The sequence below is a fragment of the Pelecanus crispus genome, chromosome 4 (assembly GCF_030463565.1).
Source record: "Pelecanus crispus isolate bPelCri1 chromosome 4, bPelCri1.pri, whole genome shotgun sequence".
In the NCBI taxonomy this organism is placed as follows: domain Eukaryota; kingdom Metazoa; phylum Chordata; class Aves; order Pelecaniformes; family Pelecanidae; genus Pelecanus; species Pelecanus crispus.
The window spans coordinates 61,395,879-61,423,568 of NC_134646.1; the positions used below are offsets into that span (position 1 = coordinate 61,395,879).

Consider the following 27,690-nt stretch of genomic DNA (forward strand, 5'->3'; position numbering starts at 1 on the left):
AAAAAAAAGATAAGATATTAAAGAAAACATTTTGTGGAAGCCTTGAAAAAGAAACAGAGCATTGGAAAGAAATGTTCCTTAAACATCCCAAATTTTCTGCATTTGCATTTGTTATGCTAAAATGGGATCAGTTGCCATTAAGCTGCTTATTTTTATAGGATCTCATCTGCTTTTTTTCCCTAGAATATAATGGAGAACTGTTTTCATCCCAGGATACTAAGTATCTGTAGACTTGTGACTGATGCTACAGGGGCTCCACACAGTCTCTCAGTCAGGGACATGGCTGCATTTATGAAACTGCCATTAAAACCTAGAGCCTAACGAAGGCAGCCAGTTCAGACTCCACATGATATTGCTGCTGCTGAAAATAAAAAAAAATCCAATGAAATCCCCATTCTAGAACAGCTGCTCATTAATATCATTCTCTTCCCTCCAAGTTCCTCAACATTCGTAACAACCCGGCCTACCAAAAAAAGACCGATTGATCTCCCAGGTTTTTCAGCTCCATAGATAAGCAGATGAGAGCCAGTCACAAGACATATCTGGTGTAACTCCCCTCAGTCCTAGGGAAGCGGTGAGGATGTGTGGTGCTGGAACAGAGCACACCCACCTTCCTCATGAAAGCTTTGCAGCCAGGTTCCCAGCCCTGCTTTGCAAATCTGTTCTCCCCTTTGTAGAGCACACGCTCAGGGCGCTGTTCCTTAAAGAAAATTGCCAGTTCAATGTTCCCGCACGTAAGATTTGTTACACAACTGGAACAATACTTTGCGTTTCACAGCAATCACTGTAGGAGCATTAGTCTCCAAGAAGTACAGATCCTCTCCTTCTCTAATTCTGTGGGTATGTGGATGTCAGCAGAACAGCTGGTAACTCTATCACCAAGGGAAGGCTCTTCACACTCAAACTCCTGCACCTGCAAGATTGTCTGTTTGCCATTGGGCTCCATGGGATGTGGCAGCACAGCCTACCTGCTCCGTAAACTCAAATATACCCACCTGCAGATGGACGCTCCGCCTGCCTCCTCCTGGGGAGTTTTATGAAACTCCTCCTCCCCTCACCCCTCCATTTTCCAGTGGGTTTTTCCAAGAGAAATGAAAATCTGACTTCAGGATGTTTAATTTGCGGGGAATGGTGTTTACCTTACGTAGGGGAAACAACAAAAATGCACCTGGTGCGCGAGAGCCTAGAGAAACACATCCCGTTTCCTTGCAGTGCCACAAAGTCTGCCAGCTAATAAAGACAGAAACCTTCCTTTCAGCGGGCTTCCAGAGGAACATTTCTAGTGTCAACTGCAGGTTGCTTGAATTCAGTTTATCTACCGAGTTGTGTTTGCTAACTGACATGGGAGTTAAGACTTGCTGATGTATTTTAACACAAGACACATCCACAAGAAAGCTTAGACCACCTAGCACTGAGAGACTACCAGGGTCACAAATCAGTTACCAAATGGATGACTTGGTATAAGTTTTTATCCGAAACAGATACATGACTCAATTTATCATCAGAAGTGCTTCCTATCTGATGCCATCATCTCATAAAAATATTGTGGATTAATAATTTTAAATACTGTAGTGTATTAAAGTGGCACTCGCAACAATACAGTTCAGAGCATTTTTAACATAATGATTGCTATTTTCTGAGGTACAGCAAAGAGAAAAAATATTTAGAGTAGAGGAAATGTAGGGGAGTGATTGTGGAGGGATACTCTATATCCCTGAAATGAGGTGTGGTAGGTTTCTATTAATATCATTTAATGCCATGTCATAGGAGAGTACCGTGTGTGTTCCATCCATACACTTGCACAGAAACCAGACGTAAGAGTGTCACACAAGGTCTTCATTGAACAAATCCACCAGGGCATTATGCAATAAAACCAAGGATATATACTACACTATAATACAGAGGACAGATGACATTGGTTTAGATGCACGATATTATGCATGGGCCAATTCCTGCCAATTTTTCTTCTTGACTGGGGTAAATCATACTACGACTTAACCTTTCTGTAAAGTAATTATATTGCTTAGATTTATTTCTACAGTGTTATTCACTGTTCGGGCAGAGGGGATTTCTGAATCAGGTGCCTTTCTAAAACTGTTGTACGAACCATACTGCAGAAATCAACGCACTTGGGAGAGTCCATTCATTGCATTGTTGAGCATAAAATGAGAGTGTATCCCTTACAGGGCACATAAATAAAAGTCTCTGGCAAGGACTAGCATTTTGGATATTCAGTAACATTTACTACTTTATCAGTATATGCTGAGTTGATTATATGAAGAAACCAACAAAAGCTGTTAGTTTACAAATTCCCTTATTCACAATGGAATACATTAAACATACTGTCTGTAGAAAGGGTTTGCTTAGCATCCCCAGGAGAAAAAAAAAAAAAGTGTTCACATTCTTTAGGTCTGACCCGTGGCAAGGACATAGAAGGGTTAGATAACATCTGTTACTGACCATACGTAAGCTTTTAATGGTATAAACTCAGAGATTCAGACCAGCTGAATCCAAATTAAAATGCATGTGTGGAAAAAAAAAAAGTGTGACAGGAATCAGGGACAGAAGACATTCAGACTAGCATGTGGCGTTTTCTGTGAAGAGCAAGATGGTCCGAACGTGAAAAGCTACGGTCACAGTCTGGGCACTGAAAAGGTTTGATTCCTGTATGCTTGCGGAAATGCCGCGTTAGTTCATCAGAACGAGCAAACTTCCACGTGCATCCCTCCCAAGTGCATTTGTATGGTTTTTCACCTGGAAAAAGAAACACAAAAGTGGGGATTTAAGACACAAACACATCAGTTAAATATTTGACAGATTTATCCTCTTGCCTTGTCAAATTTCAGCAAGTACTTTAAGGCTTACTCAAAAAGCCTCCAAACAGCACTGGGCTGCAGAGTACTCCGTGCTAGAAACTGTATAGTCGAAGTTAACAGATCAAAAAATTGTTTCCTGCCACAACTTATTTTTTTATTGTCTCTCTGTTCCTCTCTCTGCCATATTAGCACTTGTTTTGTCTCATCAAGCCCAGAAGTGTGAAGGTTTAAGCATTTGTGCAAGAATTTTCAAAACCAGGACCTCATATTCTAGATTAGTTGAGGGAAAGGACTGGTGTTACATTCAGCACAGCAGGTAGAAATCTTGTTGTGACCTCTTAAAGTTGCTGCAGTATAAATAACTGGCACCACTGTCACAAGTAGCTCAACTTAAAATCTCTCTCAATCACTACTTTCTCATACGTGATCCTCCTTCTCCTAACACCACTGTGCTGCCCAACAGGTAAAGGGCTGGCTTGCGTAGAGACGGAAGACAGACACGAACTGGGCTCCATTTTACCTAAAAGTGTCCCGTATCTTTGTAAAAACCTTGGATGTACATATATTCATTCAGCATGCCAAGGTGAACATTTCTGTGGAGAACAGAGATGGGGATATGTTTATGGGAACACTCACTCAGAAGAGAGCACTGTCAGCCCTGTGGTTAGCATGTCCACGTGAAGCAGATATGTTTGTATTTGGCACACAGTCCAGACTTTTGCAAATGGGCTACTCCCATGAAGTCTCAGTGAAATTTAACAGTGATGTAAGAGGTGAGGTAGTGCAATTTGAACTGATTTGGTGTTTACAGGGTGTGCGGAATGAGTAATCTGCAAGCAACTGGACAGAAATTGAGCAAAGAGCCGGGGAATGTAAAGCATATGAGCATACACCGTAGTCCTGCTGTGCCTTACAGTCTCTTGTTGTGGGTTTTTCCTGCTATAGCCTCTGTCTTTTGCTCAGCCTATCATTACATACAGATCTAACTTTTGTCATTTTGTTATTTACACCTGTGGTCACCTGGCCATTAGCACAAACTAAAAGCTTGGTCTATTCTTTTACCATAGATTTGATGAAAGAAAGGCACAGCAATGCTCAAACCTGTATGGGTTCTTCTGTGAGCTTTCAGATGGGAGCTTTTAGTGTAGACTTTGTTGCAGCCTTCATAATCACACCGATGTATTCTGCGTTTTCTTTGTGTGTCTGGAGATTCCACAGGTAAAGGTCTCTTTCCTGGCTGAACTATAACTGAAGGGTGATTCCTGCAAAGTTAAACTGAATGTTAAAAATCAAAAACATTTAGCACAGCAAACCTCAGCTAATATGATACATGACAGAGCCCTTTATTCATTACCACTCTGTCTCTTGGCAAAAAGAACAACATTACATGCATGTCGAAAAATTCAAGAGGGTTTAGCAAATTTCGTGTATTCTAGCAGTAATATTTTAAAATGTTTACTCACTTTGTGGCATGATGTAGCCATTTTTACTACTCCCTAGCTTTTTTTGCACTTACAAAGGAAAAAAACCCTTCAAATTCCTGTTTTTCAGTCAAACCCAGATTTCTCAAACTCTGAGTTCATAGTGAACTTTCCTTGTATTCGTCCACAATTTTGCTTCTTCCTTCAAATGTAACTAATTCGCTTGTAATTGGAAACAGCTATTCCATATTATTAAAGAAATTGTATCTTTAGGGTTTCAAAGCAGAACTCAATCTTTATTGTTCCAGCCACTCCTTCAGAGAGTAATTAAGAATTTCCTGTTTGGTGCTGGCAGGAGGGTGCGGCCTCCCTATACCGCTGACGTCAATTCCTAAAAGTAGAGTTTAGCCTGTGTGGCACACCCACAGGATGTCTGAAGTTGTCCCTCCACCTTCATAAACATCATTTTTTGCTTTTGAAGCCCACAGGTACAGTGCAGGTAAGACATGTACTAACTACCCATGGACTTCTGTAACAAACAACAACATAAACATTCACACATGTGAAAACACATCGAGCTTCTTTAAAGGCCTCATTGACTGTGGATATTTAGGTTTGAACAACACCCTTACTGTAGAATCAGGGACAACCTTGATTCTTTCTGCCATGTCAATGTTAGAAAAGGAAATAAGTATGTTTGTCAAAAAGGTAAGTGGCATTACAAATCTTGCAACTTCACAAAGTTGCATTTTTTGACCCATTAGCACATCTATATCAGTGCTTTTAATATATTTTTTAGCTCTTAACTGAAACTTCGTATATGATGTGCACCTATTAGTATTCCTTGTTGCATAACCAGCTCCTCCATGTGACAGAAGTAAGCTTTCTACAAATCCCATCTTTTCTCAGTTACTGTATTTCACATTTTTTTACTGATCGAATTATGTTTCATAACACTAGTTACTTAAACCAAGTTCCTTTAGGGCCTAATTTTCAGAAACACTGAATATCTACTTCTCTCAGCAAAATAAAAGACATATGCTAAAGGTCCTTTGGTTAAAACCAAATAAAGAAAGACTTAATCAGGCACAGAAAAGAAAATCTTGTGCATAGTTTAACAAGAAAAAACATTTCTATTACTCTCCACAGCAGCAGGATGGGAATTAGCAATGTGGGAAAAGTTTAATTCTCTTATTAATTCTTTTATTAGCGTTACAAGCTTGAAATTGGGAGCCAATTTCTCTTTCTTGTGTGTTTCTGTGACTGTTGAGTGATGTACTCTTCAAGTAGACATTAAATCCAGCTAAAAATATTGTAATGACAGGACAGCCCAGATGGTGATGTTAGACACAGATGTACACACTCTCAAATAAGAAAGGCAGGCTTTTAAGCTTCCAAAGAAATGCTCTGCTAAAGCAATGCTCATTTTTAATGCTGTTGCATGCTAGTCTTTTTGGAGCTCTGGCTTAGGACAACAAGCAAACCTGGTTTAAATCTGTATGTGTGCAGGCTAGTCCTGGACATAGTAACATCTGGGCAAAGAGAGGAAAAGGATATTGTCTGTACACCGTTTGCGATGGTCTTCAGTCTAAGTGCATGTAAAAAAAGCACCGAGAATTTGTCTCTGTCTCATTTTCCCTGTAGAGGAAAGGAGGCTGGCAAGACTACAGAATGTTATCAATACTCAGATAGGGTGTGGCATTTTTTAAAAATGGTTAAGGCGGTGTCAAAAATCAGAGGTAAATATTAAGTAAGTGCCAATAATAAAAGCACAGCCCTAATTCTTTCATTCCCTCTTACACAACCAGATACGAATTAACGTTAAGTCTAACCATTTGTCATTCTTTAATAGGTAAGAGCATCTTCCAAAAATCATGTCACAATTTCAACAGCTTTTTCTCCTCCTTTACCAACAGACCACACTATGTTGACAGCATGAGTTAGACTTAAAATTATTAAATTATATTAAAATATTATGTTAATGAGGCTTCTTATATTTGGTCAGAGATTATTACCTCAAGTTTGATTTTAGAAATAACAGCATAGTTAGATCAATTATCAGACATACTAAAAAGCCCAGAAATCCCTTCAGAAATGCCATCAACATTTTTTTATATATATATATATATATATATAATGTGTATACCAAAAACTAATACTAAAGCAGAATCAGTCACTTAAAAGTGAGACTGAAGGTTTCCTATGCCCCTTTAATGTAGCTTACATGTCTAAATAGCACACTTTGGGCAGTTGGAACCTATCAAAAATGATAAAAAAATCATTGCCTAACTATAGCTCATAATGCAGAGAGAAAGGCCGATGAAGCTGTGAGACAACAGGAAATTTTATAAAGGTCTAGATCTCTCATCTTCTAACTCGTGTGATTTGTCTACGTGTTTTTGTAAGTGATAAAAACTACCATTTACAAACTCCTTGTTCTGGATACAGCAGAATGTGAACTTGAAAGGGCTGGCTTTAGGAACGAGCAAGAACCACAGCTCTATAGGACAGCCAGGAAGCAATTTAAGCCATTACAATGTGAGGACAGGGTCTCCATAAACATAATGCCCTACATGGGCAAGCAGAGGAGATGCTTTGGAAACATGGACTATTCAAATGTTTTTTGTAACAAAGCTACCCACACGTTATACCAAATTTCATATTCTTTGCTCAGCAGATGGGTTTCCTGTGGAAACTGGACTCATTGGGAAATCACTAATGCAAATCACTAATGCAGGTGACAAGCCTGCAGAAGTCTCAGCCCTGGAGGAAGGGTGTGGTATCAGCCAGGAACAGCACTTACTGGTTTGCTCTTGTTAAAGAGGCCTAAGAACAAAATTAAACTGAACCATTTGATAGTCCTGCCCTAGCCGAAGTTAGTTCCAAGTACATACAGACCTGACTCCCTTGTGTGGCAGGTCCCTTATGGAAGATTAAGTTACCACCTAGTAAACATGGATGTTTACTATTTTATGTTTATTATAATAAAAGATTTAAGTTTTTAAAATAAACAGCACATAGACTATAAAAGCTAGCTGGCAACTAGTTAATTGCAAAGAGCCTGCAGTCTAGAAGCTGCATCTAAGCTGGTTAGATACTTGAAAACAAGGAGGGGTGTCCCCAAGAAGGCTGTGCAGAATGTCATTAGCCCTGGAGCCACGGTGTGCCTTCTAACCTGGGAATGGTCGTGAGCAGGTGGAAGAGGCTGCCTTCCGAAGGAAATGCAGAAGACTGCCTGTTCTATGTTTTCTCTCTCTTTCTGAATCACCCTGCACTCAACATACTGGTTTTGGGAGTCTGGCTTGGAGCCCTTTGCCACCCTAGGAGGTGAGGGTCTCGTACAACCGCTCAGAGGGTGATGGTGAGCAGGAAGAAAGGGCAGAAATGGATTCTGAGGTCATATACCGTAAGCCCAGCTCAATTCCCAACTTCAGCTCCTGCGAGAGCCATGCTGGCAGCCTGCATGCCTGCCCAGAGCACTGCCTGCTGAAGGATGAGCTGGGCTCCTGGCCATTCCATGATTTTGGTAAGCTGACAGAATCTTCCCTAGGAAAAAGGGAAACAGAAGGGTGCCCATGGCTCCTCAGGTACTTCCTGAGAAATTTTACTACTTCCAATTAAAAAATTCCTGCCCCAGACCTCACTTCTTTCTAGCCCTTGCTCTGCCTTCTGCAAACAGGACTGTTTTAAACCCAATTAGATTTGTGATCCAGTTCATGCAGTGGCCCCAGTAACAGTTGCACCAGCACAATGAATTGGTACTGGGGTGGAAACAAGTGGCTGGGAGGAGAGCGAGCTTCAGGAATTACTTGAGCTGCCAGAAAAACCACCCACGGAACAATGGCCTCAGGTAAACATGGAATTTCACTGGATATATACAGAACTTGTAGGCCTGAAGGGGTTCTTTCCACCAAGTAGCCAAAATTTTTTAAAAGACAAAGAGGTCCTCCAAGAAAAGAAAGTCACAAGAAATCTTTTTAAAGGAACGTATTTTAGGTAACATAAATACAGAGATCAGTATGAAATGTTTTACAGTATCTTCCCAGTTTGCTGCTGGTTTTACATAAATGGGTATCACTGGCTTATTGGGAGTCCTACTTTTGGTAATTTCTAGGAACAGAACTAGCATTACTTTAGAAATGCATTATATAAATGGCAGATCTATGTGGTTGCGATGTATAAATACGTATCAACTCCTACATTGCTGAAGAGGGGAAAAAAAGTTGAAATCACATTTCACAGTGGCAGTGGGGGGGAAGGACATTTTTCTGTATTTCATCACATGTTCTAAAGCACAGCAACACTCCCTACCACTCCTCAAAATTGGTAACTGCTGCAGTGAACTGCTCTTCATTCCTCTGCTGATCTTGGGACTACTCTTAGCTACTTACTCTTGCAACATTACTTGCTGGGGAGACAATGAGGTCATCACTGGAGGTGACATTTGTTCAGGATAGAAGTCAGTCTTCGATGGTTCACTTCCTGGCTCTACTTTGATTGTTTTCTTCAGTGTAGGTTTCTCATAAGACTCAATGACAGGCACTGTAGGGGGGAGCGTAGGAGAGGGAATGCAACACAACAAAAATATGGAGAGTTATGGAAAAAGAAAATATACGTAAAAATCTGTATTTAAAACAAAAGAAATCCCCCAGCTCTATATTTAGTGCAACGATTTATGTTAAAATACAAAATCTTCCAGTTTTAGTCTATCTCCTGATGAACTATGATTTAAAACAATTCTATTCATCATTCCAAGATTTTTATCAGTCCACATCTCAGTAAACAGCTTTATGCAGGTATAAATCAGAACAGCATACAACCTTGGTTAGTTTGGTAAAATATTTACACAGTAAATTCTTTGCCTGCATATTTTAGAAGAACAGGAATTATGTTCCATTTCCTAAAATGTGAAAAACACACAAAAAAGTGCTTGGACATACAGTTATTTTCCCAGGATGAGACAGCATAAAAAAGAAACTCTGACAACACCAACCTTGCATGCTACTTGGAGTTTCCATCTCATCAGCAAGAACTGTGGACACCATGATGGGCTGCTGAAGATGGGGAGCATACATAAAAGGAACTGGCTGGACCACAACAGGCTGTATAACTGGGAGTATTCCAGGGCTTCTCAGTCCGTGGCGTGAAAGAGCAGCAGCCATTACAGGTGGGATTGTTATTGGCATGGAGATGGGCTGTACTCCTGGGGGCGATGGTGTGAATTTACTGAGAGGTGAGCTGGGTGAGGACAGAGTCAATCCAGGTGAAGTTCTCCTAGGCACAGTCTGAAATTTTAGGGGGGAAGGAGAACTTCCAGTTGAAGGTGGTGAGCTCCGTTTGTTCACCGTAAGGTCTACTGGTTCCATTTGGATTCCGTTTGATAGTCCTTCGGGGTTTGAGTAGAATTTATTGTGCAACATACTCGGTGTAGAATAAATGACGCTGTATTTGTTTGGCTTCATTTGGTCCATGTAATTGGACGGGTATGACTGTCAGAAGGAGTGGAAAAAAAATAAAGAAAATCAAATCATAAATCAACACACACACAATTACTGCTGAAAAAGAAAGGCGGCTAATAAAACTGAGGCAAAATGAAAAAGTTTCAAGAAAGCACTTTAATGTGCTTTCTAAATAAAAATGAATTAAATAAAGCCTAAGATTTTACTCAAAGGAAGTTGTTCAAGTACTGATTCACTGTTTCAGAAGCAATGTAAAACAGATGATAACAAATCCTCAAGGCTTATTCACTTCTTTTCTCCCTTAAAAACTGCTCTTCATATGCTACGCTGCACATAACTGGCCTGGGAGATACATGGTGCTATACCCAGCATATAACTATATATTGAGGAACATCAAGTCAAGCAAGAGCGGAGTTAAATTGGACTTAGAATTGCAAGTAATGGGTCCCAATAAACTGCTTAAGTAATTGGAAAACAATCATCACTACAGTAAGAAATGATGTATCTGAACCCTACAAGCAATAAAAGATACACAGCTGAACTATATAAGCAAAGGGTAAGAAACTCAAGAGCGCAAAAGGTAGATTCTAAACTTTTTTTTTTTTTTGAGAAATAAAGCAGCTAACTAGCCAGTCTGGTTTTGGAAAACTAGTACAAGGATAAACATTTGGTGTGTTGGAAGAATATTCCTGTTAGCGGTAGCTAGCAGTTCTCATTACAACATCATATAAACCCCAAAGCTAATCTTGACCTACGTGACGATCTCCACATTTTAGCGGAAGTAATTTTTGTAAACCAAGAAGTATTAACATTCATTGCAGAGTATAGTATTATTAAACTACTACCCAGATCAATTTTGCATTTAAAAAGTGTTGAAAACTGAGGTTCTTTACTAACAGATAACTTAAAATGGAAACTAACACGATGCTCTAACATAGCAGATAGACATAGAAAATGCCATCCACACAATTGTTTACCCCTTAGATGTTGTAAACTTTTTGAAATAAAATGCTATCTTTGGATTCTAGGTAAGTAAAGCTTCACATTAAGGCTAAGCAGTTTCACACTAACATTAAAAAACTGCTGAATTCTTTGGCACCAAAAAGACTTTGATGAGTGGGATTTAAAAATGTTCAAAATGGTAGAAAGCGAAACAGATTAGAAGTATAAAAACTACTGTATTTTTATACAATCATTTCCATGACATTTCAATTATTTTTTTCTTGGGGTGAAAACTTCTAGCAATACATCTTCCTGGTTTCTTACCTCTGTCTTCCCTGTGAGGGGCAGTTAGTTGATTTTAAATGTCAACGTTAACTAAAAGTATTTTTGCAAAATGACACAAATGTATTTTTCTTCTTTTCAGTTACTGTTTGAAACAGTGAGTTTAGAAAATATTAGATTTTTCCTGCTGCATTCATAGCACTGATAAAACAACAAAGCTGAGTCACCTATTCCATAAAATACTTGAATAAAGCAGCATACACAATGATGATTAATCTTCAAACAGTAAATATTACATTAAAACCTCTGAAACTTTATTTATTCTCCTTATGACTATCCTTACAAATTCAATCTATAAAAACATTCACCTTCGATGGTAATTGGTTCCTCGGATTTCTATTAAAATGCCATTATTGCAAGCAGTGCTGGCTAAAACAAGTTGTGTAGATTTTCCACCACTGTTGAGCCAAGCGATGAAATTATTAGCATTCTAAGTAATGAAGGCCACTGAATATTGATAGACTTCAATGTTTAACAATATTTAGTATCTACTAAATCTGATCAAGTCATGGGCATAGGCAAAAATTCAAAATTTAAACATGTAAGAGATATTAAGTACTTCTGTTAAAATTGCTGATATTGGTTCACAGTACAAAGTCTACTCAGCTTCAACAAACTGTAAACGTTGGACCACTAAGCATTAGTGCACTAACAGTGCTGCAGGTTTGTCAGGGGTGGTCACAAGGTCTCTACCTATGAACATTTCTTCCATTGCAAGAATACTAGAGAGGTAAAAGACTATGCAATTCAAATCTTAGGGAATGTTTTCGGTCAATGAGTCTATTAAAGAACGAAGCATCCCAAGCTGTAACCTTTCTATACAAACAGCTATCCCCTTTCCACTCTTCAAGTAACACCAGGTGTAGGTGTTGAAAAAATACCAAACTATTAAAATGTTGCACAGAGAACTGTAAACTGGAAAAGTTAAGTAAAATATATTTAGATGAGCAAGAAATACTTTCCAAGAATTAGGAAGAAAATAAGGATGTTTTTAAGAAGTGATTATTTTAGGGACTCGGTATTTTACCCTATATGCCTTGCATTATTTTGCATAGGTTTTCATTGTTGTAATTAAGCCGGCACAGATTTAACAGATATTTTTTCTGGCAGTTTGGGGAAGCTGAACCATTTTCCTAAACTATTCCTCTTTCTGTGATTTTAATTGCTATGTTTCTATCTGAACTGCAGATAAAGCTGTGATAGAAAAAAGTGGTGCAACAAATTATCTCTGTTGGGAAGGGTGAAAAAGTTGAGAAGGATGATAGAACAATGAAAAGGAGAGCTTCTGCTGTCAGTCAGACACTCTGTTTGGTGGAAAACAGTTTTGCTTCACTGTCAATGAAGTGTGGTTGAAATCCTGTTCATTTGGAGTAAGTGCCACTCGGATCTATCTCCTGGTTCTGAAGTTAAGCCTCCTGTATCTTTTAGCATAGCAAAGTTTCAGTTTCTAGCTCCCTGGGACACAGCAATTGCCATCAGGTTGATAAGAACCACTGCTTTCAAATTTGGTAAGTCACTTTCCCTTCCTTTGCCAGGGAAGCGGACGCCACCCCTTGGGGGATATGGGATGGGAGGGTAAGGAAGCCTTCGCAGTCTCTCTCTGTCAGCAGGGAGCATTAACAACAGCAAACAAACAAACAAACAAAAAGCCCAACTACTGCTGTTTGGCTTTCTAAATGCCACCAACTGCACGAAGCAGTAGTGCACTTCATAGCCTCCAAGAGCAGTCTTTTCCCACCTGTCCTAGAACTTATGCGAAGTATTCTGGTGGAACAATAGAAAATTAGGTATCACTGCTCCGTTTGCCTAAAATATTTAAGCTGATACGTTTTCCTTGGATTTCTACTGTGGGAATTAACAGCGTATGTAGGAGTTTGGTCTGACCTGGGTTGGAAAAAACCCAACAAATTCCCACCTTCCTGTAAATTCTGCTTTCCTAAACACTGTGCAGAATGGCATGGCACTACAGTAGATCACTATAAAGATGCAGGATTGTATTTCAACATATATTCCTTTACAGTCTCCATCTAGCTCTTTTATGTTTGATATCGTCACTCTCCCTCTTTGGACCTTACAAAGCAATTCATTTACCGTTCCTTGCTGTTTGTCCATAATAAAACCCAGAGCACTGAAGCCACAAAGAAACTCGAAAATAAATCAAAGGAACTTCCAATATTTTTGAGTCATATCCATGTGGCTCATACAATTAAATCAATAAATCCAAAAGGAGGATCACCACGCTTTTCCTCCTGACAATCTATCAGGAATAAAGACTGGCCAAATACGTCACAAGCACACCTATCTCCACCCAGACGACTGCTGCTTCCACAAAGGGACATTATCAAGCACTAATCTGATGTAATTTGCTAAATTCTGTTATACTGCCACAGTGAAACATCTTCTTTGTTGTACAGGCAAACAGATTTTGAAGCAATTCACTAAGTCTTTTATAAACTATGAATTTAACTTAAAAATTTAGCCAGCCTCTTGGAAAAACAGAAACAAGTGAAGAACCTGCTTTACCTACTTACACTATTTGTCAAATCAGTATCATGTAAGAGGATGAACAGGATTTAATTCAAATAGTACCTAATACACGAAAAGGCATTCTTACCACATGAAATTTGCGTTCCAGTACACTACTTAAGACCTCAACCCCTCATGTAGCACATCGCTATCTTTAAAAAGAGGTGAAACAAGTAGTTTTGGGACCGATGGAAGGGCAGAGAAAAACTGTTTATTTCAATTCAGAGAAAGATGGTAACACATAAAAAAGTAACTCTTTCATTAAACGGTCGCTGGTATTTGTCCAAATGTTTAAAAAGTTCTCACAGCAAATATTTAGGTAGGACTCGGATGACTTTGTCACTAGCTCATTAAGAACTAGCATAAAATATGTTCAATAATTCAATTCAATAACTAGCATGAGCTGTTGGTAGAGTGATGAAATATTGTGGGTGCAAGCTTCAGTTGTCTGAGAAGTATAGCTAACCCTTTCAGCCACACACCCTGAAATACAGTGGCGTCAAAACCATAATTTGTTTCCTTCTCCCACCCCAACTAATGCGATTTTTTAAAGACAGACTTTATACCTACGGACAGTGTATGCTCAGGTAAAATAACAAGTAATTCCTAAGGGACTTCATTTAGTTTGGCCTCTAATGATACGATGAGAATGACAGATACAATACAAATAAATCAGGATTTAAGAATTCTGAGTTATGTCAGCCTACAGTGAACTGAATGCTATGCTCAGCACCTCCAGAACATCACACTGTTTCTCTTTCCCTCCACCTTCCCAAAAGGTGGTCAAGAAAACTACCACACTCAGAGGCTGGCATCCTTTCCTGTGTTCTCTCCATACCATGATTCCTCCCTTTAGAGGTGCTTCCAGAGCAGTTTCTGCTGGGGAGCTGTGGCAGCAGGGCTCCAAGGCAGTTTCAAGACCAAGCAGCGCTGGGGAAGCCAGGACCTGGAGGGCTTGGGGCTAAACAGCCTGCGTGTGTACAGAAGCTGAAACACACAACACTCCTCAGCCCGAGGGAAACCAGAGTAATCTCCATGAGGGGAACCTCACTCCAAAAATGTCTTTTTCTCTGGACTTTCTGCTTTTCCTTTCCTGCTTTTTTTTTTTTTTTTTTGTATTATGCAATAACGAAAAGGAAAGCATATAGATTTGGTAAAATGCTCTGAATAGTCTCTTAACGGCTGGTCAAAGTGATGACACTGAGTTACAAGAACACCCAAGATGAGTCCAGAGGTCCAACGCATGGAAGGTACAACACCTCTGAAAGGAGCATGTGGTATAGAATAAGCAGTATTTGGAACTACAGTCTTGAAATGCACTTGGCTCAGAAATGCTCCCTTGTTCTTCCCATTGCAGTTTTTCCTTCATCTGCCGTTCTGGGGAAGACTGCTCACTCCTCTCCTGGCCAGCCTGCTGAGGGACCGACCCTGTCCATTTGCAGAAGCACACAGCTGTCTGGGGCAGGATCTTGTGTCTCTTGTGCATCATCCCAAGCCACTGCAGAACCTTCCTTGGGAGATGAAGGCAGATGTGTACAAAGGACAGCCCACAGTGTCTCTATAGTGATCTTCTGTTATTCGTGTAATGACGCTTTTATTGTAAAAGTGGCCCATTTTCCACCTTTGATGGACACCATTAGATATCCTTAGATAACTGTAGATAATCACCACTAATCTTAATAAGGTTATGCAATAATTGTGATTGAAGTGACATGACAGACTGGCCAAAACTAAGGTTCTTTCTTGACCCAAATATTGGAATTTGTCGTACTTACACCCTCAGTGATAGATCAGGTAGTTTTCTACCATTGCTCTCAAATAAATAAATAAACCCCGTGAAAGTCAAACTACAATTTTAAAATGCATATAAAGTTAACTCTCAAAAAGTGTTAATACACTGAAGAAATCAGACTGCTTACAGATGCATTTAAATTGATGACAATTATTCTACATTTTATATAAAACAGGAAGCAAACTTTTCACTGAAAGAGGCCATTCAGAGCATGAGTTTAACGCGCTCTAATTATGCACACTGACTTCACCCTTCTAATTGACCAGCCTTTCTAAGGGTGTGGTTTCATGTTACACTTAATCTGATCTTATTGCAGGCTACTGCTGAAAGGGGAGGTCCTGCTCCCTCGTCCTCCCCCCTCCCCTTGCTCTAGCACTGAGCAGCTGCAGAATGAGTCAGATCAGCTTCCTGATCTGACCAAAAAATAAGGGTATTTTTGGTTGGTTAGCAATTCCGACCATTCAATGAGCTGATCCAAAGGATCCACATCATTCCGTTGCCACACAATTGCTTCATGTCACACAAAGAAGACACAAAGCTGGAAAAAAGCCTGAACCTTCCCTTTCAGCAGCAGCCTGCAGTTGAATAGGTGAAGTATACATGAAACTGCTTCCTAAGGCCGTATTTCCCTGGCAGCCTAAATCATCACAATTCCCATGGTGCCCCTCCCAGCTACATGCTTCTCCTGCTCTTGCTCATCAGACTCTTCTCTGAGATGACTCTATGCACCAAGTTGATGGAAAATTAACCCAATCGAAAAGAAAACTCTCCCCTTCCCCTTTTTTCCCCATTCCTCCTCCACTGCCCTGGTTCTCATCTTTCACGTGGTAAGGTAATGCACCTGGCTTACCCAGCAAAAAGCCATTACTTTTTTGTCAGGATTAATATTCTGCTGTTTAAAGCGCAGAGTTAGCCCCAGGCATATGTTTTCAAGAGCAAGAGACAAATGGAAAAGGGGACAGCGAGCAGCTGTTCATTTAGTTCAAAGGTGTAACAGCGAAACCACAGGCTCTTGCCACTTCACTGTGAAGTCTGGCAACTTAATTTCAACCCACCTCCATCAGCAGCATGAGCTACAGAGATCATATTTGCACTGCAGTGGCTGAGGAGTACTTGGACGTTCTCTGCTCTGGGGATGGGAGGACCAGCAGAGGTAACGGGGCAGGTCACTTTAGGGGCAATAAATTCATTAACTACAGAAAAAGTTTTCCTAGAATGTAAATTTGATTTCCCTAAAATCAAAATATAACTTCACAGCCTTTCCTAGTCCAAAGCTTAGAGAAAACTTGGTATGAATTTAAACATGGAAAAACGATAAGAGTCATCACAAAGACTAAAATATTTTAAAAGTCTTACCACTGAAACAGGCTCCATGGCTTCTTGCTTGATAGGGACTGGGTCAAACATTAGCATCTTTTTTATTCACCTGTTCTGATGCCTCTGATGTCCTGGCCTGCAGGGGAAAGACAAGGTGTTAGAAAGCCACAGGAAACCCCCTAATCAACTTTGTGAACTGTAAGGAACTCACTATTTTGTCAGATTATGTGAATATTTATTGATCTCTAACATAGCTTCTTAAATATTTGACTGGGCTTCATTTAAATATTTCAGTTATTGTAAGTTTATCCTTTCCCAGTTGCTATCGAAACAAAGGGACAACTGCTCACTTCAATGAAACTTAATTTCAATTTTTATTGTGCATGTCAGCATACAAAGATCATGGAATTGTCACTTTCATTAGCTGTCACTAGTGTGTAAACACATCACAGTTTACACTATGCATTTCTCATCAGCATTATAACTTCAGAATAATCTTGTTTAGCTGATGACACAGTGAACTGATTCTGGAGAGGATCTCTCTTGTCCTGATAGGAAAGTCAAAACCTTCACATATAGTGACATTGAAATCAATGCAAAAGAAAGATTAAAATCCAGGGCTAATTTGAAGAGGTACATTCAACATGCTGCAATGACTTAACATAAAAAAAATACATCAGTTATTTCCCTGAGATAATGGATTTAGTGACAATTCAGCAACAATTTGTGCTAACCGTGCAAAAGAAAAGCACTTCAAAAAATCTGGTTGTATTCTGTGCAGCTTCAGTTGTTTTTTCTACAGACTGTTCAACTTCAGTTGTCCAATTCTAGCTTATCTCAAACTGCCTGAAATAAAAGTATTTAGCATAAAGGATGCCATAACTTAACCATCATACTACATATTTGCCATGGTCAACTTGGAAAGATGCTGTGAAGGAAAGGAGGAGATAACTCTCCTTGGGTAAGCCATAAGGGTACAGAGTAAAACCCAAGAGAGGCAAAGGAAAGTTGTTCTCAATGACATTTAGACGTTGGCAAGCTTTTATAAATCACTTGAGGTTATACGTTATATGACTGATGTTAAAGGAGCAAGTTCTGACCATACACTGTACAGTGCCCAGCCCTGCCTGGAAGCGGTATGACCTCTAAGATCCGAGAACAAACAAAAAAAGACACAAATTCAATTCTGACCAGTAGATGGCACTGGAAAGAAACGAATACAGCCAGACTACACCATCCAGACCATTTCACCTACTGTGGAAGTAGGCTAAAGGCTCAACAACAGATTTGTAGTTGGCGCTGGAAAATCCTCTCAGAAATTTAAATGAAAATTTTAAAATGTACCTGCTCAAATTAAAACAATTCTAATAAGCCTACACTAACGAACAAGCTTGCAATTCACTATCATGTGTGTTTATAGATAAAAAATTGTTAAGAGCTTGATGGCATGAGTTGTTACAAGTCTATCAGTAATTATTCAGGTACAGGAATACAGTTTTTAAACTATAATAATATAGTTTTTAAACTATTTCTGGAAATATATTACAACAGTGTACATTTTGAATAATGGAAACAAACAAGTATCAAAAGTAAATTAAAGTATCTTCATAATTCTTCCTACAGAAGTCAAGGTCCGACAAAACCAAATTGCAAAAAAAAGGAAACAAATAGAGCAGCTCAATGCAATTTCCAATTTAAACTTAGCATGTAGTTTTACTTTAGAAGCAGCTGTGCAAGATGGCACTATTTGCTAAAAGTTGTGATAATTTTGTGAATACTTTAAGTATGTTTGTGAGAAGGTTATTAACTATACTACTTTTCTTTGAATGGTTATCTTTTTCAGGTTTTTAGCATTTCACATAGCTAGAACTAACATTTCAGAAGACTCTCTTCCCAGAAATCTATCCACATATCTATGCATCACTCACACATGTTCCCACACATACATATGCATTGTGAAAACAGGAAAAAAGTCATACTTTTAAATATAAGAAATGTTTACAGTAAAATGTAGCATCTCAGACCACATATATAAGAATTTGGAACTGCTAGCTTTCAGGTTTCCAGAAACTTTCGATTTTTAGTTTATATGTGCATAGATGAAGTGTCACATCAATTTGTACTTTAGTGAAGGAAGAAAGGGAAGAGAAGGAAGAAGAAGGAAGGAGAAGGGAGAAGAAGGAAGAAGGAAGAAAGGAAGAAAGGAGGGAAGGGGGAAGGGGGAAGGGGGAAGGGGGAAGAAGGGAAACAGAAAGAAAGAAAGAAAGAGACAGAGAAAGAAAGAAAGACTTGTTCTAAGCAAGCAGTCATGCTCCCAGGCTACCCTTTTTGTATTTTTTGTTGTTTTAAACTGGATTTTCTTCACTTTTAAGAGTTACTCCTTTTTACCTTTTACTTCAAGAAGCTGTGTGAAAGACACTTGATACACATTTCACATGTCATGCTATACATTTGAGTGTTTCCTGAGAAGGCTCTAAATTACTGTGCAGGAATTAGACTGACACAGACAACAGAAAGTGTAATGCCCTGAATAAAAGTGAAAAGTAATTCTCAGTCTTTCTCAGGTGCAGTCATCTAAAACCAGAAGAAAACACTACTTTTATTGCTGCATCATAGTACAGAAATTAAGCACTTCTTTATCACATGTTACTCTTAAGCGGTAGGTTTCTTTTCCCCATTTGATAGTGACTGGAAACCAATTTTCAAGACAGGAAAATTAATTAATACATAACGCTTGGTCCTGTTGGTCCAGATCAGAGGGTCAGATTCTTTTTTGGTGGAAACTGATAGAGCTGCTACAGAGTCAATATAAACAGGTTTTGGGTCTGGCACTTAAAATTTAGCTCAGAAGGACACTTTCCTAAGGCTGTGAATAAACTCACAAAACAATTATTTTTGAATTTAAAAATAATGCTCCAAACTGATTGCTTGGACCACATTCACAAATACATACATGCACGCTCACACACAAATAAAGCATGCTACTTCCAGTACGAAGTCAGTAGTTTTTACTGGTCTATTTGTAAAGTCATGCCTACTAACTCAAAACCTCCCAATCTCTCTCTCCTAAACATTTGAGAAGGGGGCAACAGGAAAGGTAAACAGCCTTATCTGTTTCTATTACAGAGGAATGAAAAAACAGTTGGGTTCTACTTTACACACTGATTTCATAATGTACTTGTTTGAAAGCCCACAAATTGTTTAGTAAATACAACTAATTTCTGGAAAATCAAAATACCGTCTCTCATTCTTGAGGTACCCTGGAAAAAACAGTGAGGAGACAACAATATATTCATATTAAGCGTATTAAAAACTAAGGGCCTTTGTCTTTCATGTTATTAGATAAACTATTTTGCATTAAAGGTTTTTTTTCATGTGGGTTAAAAGAATTTAAAATGCATGTAATCTGAAACTAAATAATTAACTACAATCCGGTAGGCAACCATTCCACCCTCTTTTTTTTGCTCTCCCTCTCTTTTTCTGCTAACAAGCCACCCAGTTTTACTTTCTTGCCTCCTCCCATTCACTCCACCCTGTGGATCTCTGCCAAGTCAGTCCAACTTGTCCAAACAGGACATGGCTTTTGATAAGATTTTGCTCACACCCTGTACTTCAGAAAGACAAGTGAAGCAATTGGGTTTTGTATGCAAATAAGGACAGGTGCAAGGTAAAGTCCAGGCAAAGTCCCTCAGTATTTTCCTATCTGAAGTCCAGTGAAGACAGCAAGCCAGAAAAAAAACACAAACTCTGCCCTTATGATCCAATATGCAGCAAAGTATCCCTTCCAGAAGGGAAGTTCATCATTGGTAGAGCTCACTGCCTTGTCAGGACTGAAGACTTCTTGGTATTAACTTCCTGACAGGTATGGCTTACTGTTTCAGAGACATAATTAAGACTAAATAAAAGCTTAAAGGTACTTGATGTGCATTCTGACAACAAGGACTTGTACAGGTTATTTACCCTGGATGAAATGAGCAAAGCGGTTAAAGAATGTACCCAGACTACACATTTGCACTGCACAGCAGCTGGAGAAGAGCAACTGCATTGCAGCTACTCCTGGCAGCTCTGTACATCTACCTTCAAGGTCCATCAACTCTGCAAACCTGTTATGAAAGGAAAGGGTGGGGTGGAGGGCCAGTTGTGACTGTGCACATCCAACAGCTACAAAGTCTCCCCCTAACACAGGGCCTTTGCTCTCATTAAATACCTGGAAGAGCAGTCAGTGACCTGACAGACGCTCTTGTTGTGGATGGGGGGGGGTGGCGGTGACCATAAATTCTGCCTCTCTTCACCCTGCATGAAAGCATGCATGGGCTTTCCCTTCTCAATCTTTGTGCCTGGGGGAAGCAAGGAATGCTGCCCTGTGGTACAGTGAGTCTTTGTCTAGAAGCTTCAAGGTATGATTGTTATTGTTGGTATAATTACAGAATAATGTAATGGTACCTGCTAAATTAGCACTGCACGAGTGCCCTCCGCAAAGACACTGCAGCTCTTGCAGCACTGTTGGTATCTAGGAGGCAACGTAAGTCATGTGGCCAAAGCTCTTCAGTCCAAGCCCTTTGGGACTTACACTGTTGCTCTGAAACTAGTCTTCTGTGAGCCTCAAGTCAAACTTCCCCTGATACTAAGGAGAAGTGATAATGTCAGAAGACTCTCCACTGATGAAATCCAAAGGGTGGGGAGGTTTTCTGAACCTGGGTGAGAAGTGTGCTACAGTGGAACCTTGAAAGAGAGCTTGACAGAGAAAAAACAGCTTCTGAGAGCACGATTCCCTGGAAAGGGTAGAAAAAGAGTTTCCAGGGCTACTACCAAGATGCGTTTGCACTTACTGTACCAGCTGCTCATCAAGACCTGAGTCAGCAAAAAAAGTGTTTCTAAAGTTCCATTAACTTTAATGGGAAGTAAGCAAGCGCTTAACTGCACTGGGCCCCAAAATAGCAGCAGGCAAAGAAACTCTCCAGCTCAGCACAGCAGCCAGGCTCAGTCAAAGCAAGCGAGAGCAGGGGAAAGAGCAAAGGCCCAGACTCCGTGCTGGGGGAAGTGACCAGCGCAGCCAGTCCCTGAAGAGCAGAGCAGGGGCAGAACCACAAAGAACCAGTACACCAAGAAAACGTTTTCCTGATTGACAGCCTTCTGTGTTTGTTTATTCACTGGACTTCCACTGGGAAACGCTAATAACTGTTGAAAAAGTTAGGATATCGTGTAAAAAGAAAATGGTACTGGGGCAAAAATTTTCTGCTGCAAGTTCTACTTGATAGGCACAAAGAAAAAGAGTATTTCTGTAGGATTCTGTTATTTAGTATTTCTGACTGTTTTTGCTTTTTATTGACTTGAAAATTTTTTACCTTCTTCCTTTGAGAAATGCAAGCAGTCTCAAAAATCTGGTTTTTTGCACAACTTGTGCATCCTAACTTTGCTGACATCGCTTTGTTTGACTTAGAACTGCTTTGACCAAATAATTTATCAGCTGTGTAACAGACTGATCAGTATTTCCATTAAATTTATGATAAAACTGTTGCAGGCTCTTTGAAGCCACATGCCTGGAAATGGCTTTCTTGTATGTAAAAATTTTGGGCAAAAAAGTTCTTGCAGTGCTCATTAAGAAAATGTCTTCTCTACCAAGGAAAAATGGAGCCCACATAAACCCTGTTCAACCACCAGTTCTACATTTACTGAACCTAAGGGAGAGAGAAAGAAAAGCTCTTGAGGCACCTCCATTAGACAATATTCTCCCTTATCAGGGTAGACCGCTGTCTGGTTTCCTGTCTCAAGCTACTTCTTAGAAGGAGAAACAGTCTAGTAAGGATAAAAGATCAGACTTTTGAAAACAAGTGAGGTATATGGAATGGTATGATAATCTTTTCCTTCCAAACTGAACTTTGTTTTTTTGTTGTCTTTTTCCTAAGAGGTTAATTTTGAAGATAATTTAAAAGGAGAAATAGAAATCCTATATTTTTATTATGAGGGAAGAATGACAGAAAATACTGTTCTCTTATGTAAAGGGTTCTGCTATTTCATGAAACGTGAAACAGAGATTCAACATTTTTGACAGTATGGAGGAGAAGAAAAAAAATCTAATCCTAAAGAAAGGAAGTGTACATTTACGAATAATAGCCTAAATGATTAATTGGAATGAGTATTTGAATACAGGGCAAATGTTGATGAACTTCTATGTACCTATGGAAGCAGAAAAAAAAACCCACAGGGAGAAGAGCTGGATAGTGTAGGGGTACAAGTGAGACAGTGATCAAAGCAGTTTAGACTCTTTAAAAGTGGAAAGTCTGTCATGCCTTCATGGATCAAGTTAGTTTGTTGGTAACACACACTGACTGCATGATAGGCAGACCACACATTTGTTGTTTTTTTTTTTTTCCATTCTGACTTAGTTTACTATTAAAAACCTGTTAGAGCTTTATCTTTCCATTTGGCTGATCTACATTTACGCTTCCTTCCCCTGGGAGATATCTACCACAGCTACAAAAACCTTAAAGGAAGCCTTGGTATCAAGTGAAGACTTAACAGGGAAGGGTTAAATCTCTCCTAAAACCAGCTCTGCCAAACTTCATAGTCTGGATTCGAAGCAACCAGCCTCGGAATGAAAACACAAAGCTTCAATGCTGACAGCATAACAGAACTCTAAAAGACCTCCTGTTAGTGGTGTTAATTAATATTAAAAAGTTGGTTTAAAAACTATTATAATTTTACTCTCAGTACCTGATTTTGTAGAACTTCTGGCTACAAAAAGGTGTGAACCACAAAATTTACTGAATTTATTATACACCAGTTTCCAATATTAAATGCAACACCTTTCTCCTGTCATGGGAGAAAAAGATTAAATATGTTTGAAATCCTGTGCAAATTAACAGTACCAGAATTAAGATATTTAATCGGGTTCTAGTGGATAAGCTCATCCATAGTACTCTAAAATTAACAGACAAACAACCAAGTAAAAACAATGGAGAGTAACAAATGAAAATAATCAATAAACAACTTACCAAAACTGTGTGGCCAAATACTTCTTGTTATCTGGATCTCTGAACAGACAAGAAACAAGTTGATGTAAGGATGTGCACATAATTTAGTAAAAATTATTTTTCACATACAATTAAGCCCTGAAAGAGGAAGTTTAAAGCATGTATTTCGGATATTTCTTAAAAGATACCTACAATGATCACAGCTAACTTTTAGCATCCAAAAGAGCAACAGCGGAACTAAAAGAATACTTAAAAAATAAGTGAACTAAAAAAGGGGTAAAAATGAAAGGGTGGAAGTATTTCTGTGTGTACAGAAACCATGCATACTCCGGCCCATAAGTGACATAGAGGAATAAACACTCCATCTTGCATTTTCATCCAGGGCCTGATGCAAAACCCACTGAAGTTAATGCAAGTCTTTCTCTTGATTTCAATGAGCTTTGGCTTGGGTCCTTTAGCTCTTCTTCTGTCAGGTCCAAAGTAACAGAAAGATTTATGTTCTCTTTCTGAATTTCCTCTGGATGTTTATCTATGTCTGCCTGCAACAGGGTGGGGGGAGAAGACAAATATAAAAACAGGAGTAAAAAATTCATTTTTATGCCTTTAAAAATGCAAACTGTGGGACAGCCATACCTATTTATTCCAAAGAAAAGTTAGCCAGCAGTGCCTCATTTTCTGTATCGCATCTGGAAGACAGCGAAACTTCTAGTTTGTGTAAGGAGAAAATATCTATTCCTTTTGAGATCAGGATATACAAAGTGTTTACGGTGGGCCATTCCGGTTGGGTAAGGGCAGAAGCCAAAGCCCTCTTACAAGCACCGAGCCTACAGATGTGGCCTCTCTTCTCACTCAGTCTTTTTACACCAGTGTAACTCCGTGACTTTAATGGAGCTATTCCAGATCGGCTGATGAGCAAGCGAGCGCAGAAAAACTGGCTCACAACTTTCTGGAGACTCGAGCACAAGTTTTCAGCAAAGGGAGCGAAGCTCTCCAGTTCACCCCCATAAATATGTTGGAGTCGAGGGCGTGCGTTAAAGGTTAACTTTGCAAACCTCGTTATGACATAACACAGGCATCTTAAGCAATCGTGAGTGTGTGGAGACATGATAACTCATTGGGTGGGGATGGGGAGTTGAGGGGCAGTGACAAGGGGCCTGGACGAGGCTACCGATCTGCCAGAAAACAGCCCGAAACAGGAAAGAGCACCACATATGCCACTTGGAATGCGTGACGCAAACCCCAGCCTTGAAACAAAGAACAGGAAACAGCTCTGCTGGCTGCGCTGGGGAGAAAGCACAGAGAAACATTTAGGCGGCCCTCCCTGACCCTATATTCATGAGCAGCTGGAGTCTTTTAAAACAACAACAGTGGGTGGAGGTGTTTGTTCATTGGGTGTGAATAAAAACACTGTCCTTATGCAGGGGACCTGCCCTATTTACAAACAGGCTCCCTCAACATAAGGGAGCGGGAGATTTTTAGACACCACGGGTCATGACGATTAGCTGAGACCTTCCCTAGGACCAGTTGGTTTATTGCTGTATTTACAGTAGCTAAACAGAGCTGCAGCTTCATGACAGCAACCAGGCAGCGCCCAGCCCCACAGCGAGCACCTTCTTCTTCGCAGAGCGAGCTAGGGGGGCCAGACCACTGCGGGAGCGGTCCGTAAAGCTACGGGGTGGCTCCTGCACCCCCCGTGTCTCGCTTTTGTCCGGTTCTGCTCAACAGCTGAGGACCAACATCACCCAGCGCACCCAAGAATGTTTTTCTTAGCCAGCACGTGCTTAGCCTTCCACATCCCTGTTTCATATGCACGCAGACGTCACCTCAGGACCCGATTTTCCACGGATGTAACGCTTTTATTTTTGAAGCGCCCAAATACACAGCTGAATAAATGAAATAAGCTGATGACGTGAGGCAGAAGAAAGGCACATCTCGTCTACCTGTCACGCAATAGAGTAACTCCAACATTTGTTTTCCTTCAAAGCTGTGGTTTCAAATACTCTCTCTTCTGTTACATACTTTGCATCGGTTATTTATATACCATGGGTGGGACACCCAATACTATGCAATGTGAGAGTGTTATGGCAAATTACGTGGACGAGTACCACGGTAACACTGATAATTGCTGTGGGGTTTCACGGCCCAAGTTTAACAAGGCACGTGAGGCGACAACCGGATAGTACAGCATCTATACACCAACGTGTAGGTGTAGGTTTTATGCTGATAGTATCAGTTCCTTACTTTCTTCATACTGAATCTGGAAATGTAAGTAATTTGGTGGTTGTATAACTCCCCCCCCATCATCTCAGAGCTTTCGACTAATTTCACTCACATTTACATCATTATTTATCTGAAGACTTTTGCTTTTGGCTAAACAGGTGTTGCCTAGGTCAAATCCTCACAGTACCTACGGGCTCCCTTGCAGCTCTCTGAGTTAGAGGAAATTCTGCTTGGTTTCTCAGGGAAGGGAGAGGCAATTTAGCATCTTCCCCCCCCCTCGCCCTTACCCCCAGTCTTCCTTGTGGTCTATAAAAGATCTTTAACAGGGTGTGCGGGGGGGGGGGGGGGGGGGGGGGAAGTATTTGCTTGCTCAGGAAAAAATAAAAAAGGCCACTCAAGTCAGCTTCAGTATTTTGATACTAGACAAAATATTCTTAAGAATAGAAGAGGAAAGTTAGTTTGAAATAAATCTCTCCTGGGTCAGGCAGGATTATCAAATCCAGATGTAATTCCTCTCACACAAGCAGCAGCTCCTCATGTGATTATCAAGACAGCGTACCTTAAAAGTATTCTATGGAAAAACCATTAGCGGTCAGCTGTGTAATCCTTTGTTTTCAATACAGGTAACGACCATTTATGGATATTAGTTTAAATGAAGTTGAGTCTTCAAAGCTCTCCTATCAGCCACCAAAATTCAGCTTTTCCCAACAATAAAACCTTCAAGAGTTCAGCTCCACAAACAGTGACACTTCCTGCATTTTCAAAGGCGAGGAAGCAAATAAAACACAGCAGACAGTGCAAGTACAGTACCCGAATCACCAGGGGAGTACACAAAGCAACTTTAATGTATTTTTTTGGTGTAACTCTTGAATGACCACTTGAGCTAGTCTGAAACAGGTCTTTCTCCCAAGCTCCGGTTAGGTGCTGTGCTCTCCCAGCGCGGGCTCCTGCCGCTGAACCTTCCTTTTCCAGGGCTCCCCTAGCCGTGCCAGGTGCTCACCTGACAGAGGTCCAAAGCAAATACCTCCTGTTCCCGTTTACGGCGTCGAAAAGAAAAAACAAAAACCCCAAAGCCAAACGGCATCCAGAAAAGGGAAGCTAATTACGGTCGTTATTTCTAACTCCACACCGAGCTGCCGTGCTCTCCCGGGCGCTACGCGCTGTGCCTTCGCCCGTGTCACAGCCGAACGGTGCCAAGGCCAGATGACAGCAGGCGGGACGCATTTTTGCCAGCCGGCCTCACCCCTGACTTCCCCGGGAGTCAAGCCGGGGACACGGCGCTGCCGATCCGCTCGGCGCCACGGGCGGGTCGCTGCCCAGCGCCGGCTCCTGCCCCGCCGCCCTCGGAACCGGGGGAGCCCGCCGCGCTGGTGGCCCCCGCGTCGTCCGGCACGACACCCCGCTCTCCGACCGAAGACCAGCCCGTCACGCCCCGGCGGGAGCCCGGGGGCAGCGGCCCCGCTCGGCGGCCGAGCGGCCCTGAGGGGCGGGCGGCCCGGGCCCCCGCGGCGGGGAGCGCGGCCGGCGGGGCACAGCGCCGCGGGGGAGGCGGCGGCGGCGGCCCCGACGGCCACACAGGTGCGCTGCCCGCCCGGGCGGGCGCGACGGACAGCGGCAGCCCCCGCCGCCTCACCGCGCCGGCGGCCGAGTCTCCCAGGCCCGCGGAGGGAGCCCCGCCGCTCCCCCCCTCCCCGCAGCGGCGGCCGGACGCAGACCCCGTCCCCGCCGCTCCCCGGGCTTGCGGGCGGCGTCCCACCCCCCGCCGCTGGCGGAGCCTGGAAACTTTCCTCCCCCGGCAGCTCCATCCCGCAGCCGGCACAGCCCTGCCCGCCCCCCCCCCCCCCCGCCCTCACACTTACGCTCGGCGGGCGGTGCGGGGGC

The 27,690-nt window shown here is 41.1% G+C and overlaps 1 protein-coding gene across 4 annotated transcripts; it reads right to left on the reverse strand.

Moving 5' to 3' along the window:
- KLF3 (KLF transcription factor 3) lies at nucleotides 1–27,690 on the reverse strand. 4 transcript variants are annotated; one of them, XR_012831013.1, is made up of 7 exons: nucleotides 23,611–24,216; nucleotides 16,655–16,751; nucleotides 9,231–9,726; nucleotides 8,629–8,779; nucleotides 3,918–4,078; nucleotides 996–2,754; nucleotides 1–913 (listed from the first exon to the last, which is right to left on the reverse strand). XR_012831013.1 is itself a non-coding variant. In XM_075709328.1 (7 exons), exons 3-7 carry the CDS (start codon nucleotides 16,709–16,711, stop codon nucleotides 2,573–2,575), a joined length of 1,047 nt encoding a protein of 348 aa, XP_075565443.1. In that variant the 5' UTR covers nucleotides 16,712–16,751; nucleotides 23,611–23,649; nucleotides 27,669–27,690; the 3' UTR covers nucleotides 1–2,572. The 4 variants fall into 4 exon arrangements, 3 of the variants coding, with proteins under 3 accessions (XP_075565443.1, XP_075565442.1, XP_075565444.1); XM_075709328.1 differs by adding an exon at nucleotides 27,669–27,690 and having other exon boundaries at nucleotides 1–2,754; nucleotides 23,611–23,649; XM_075709327.1 differs by adding an exon at nucleotides 24,223–25,178 and having other exon boundaries at nucleotides 1–2,754; nucleotides 23,611–23,649.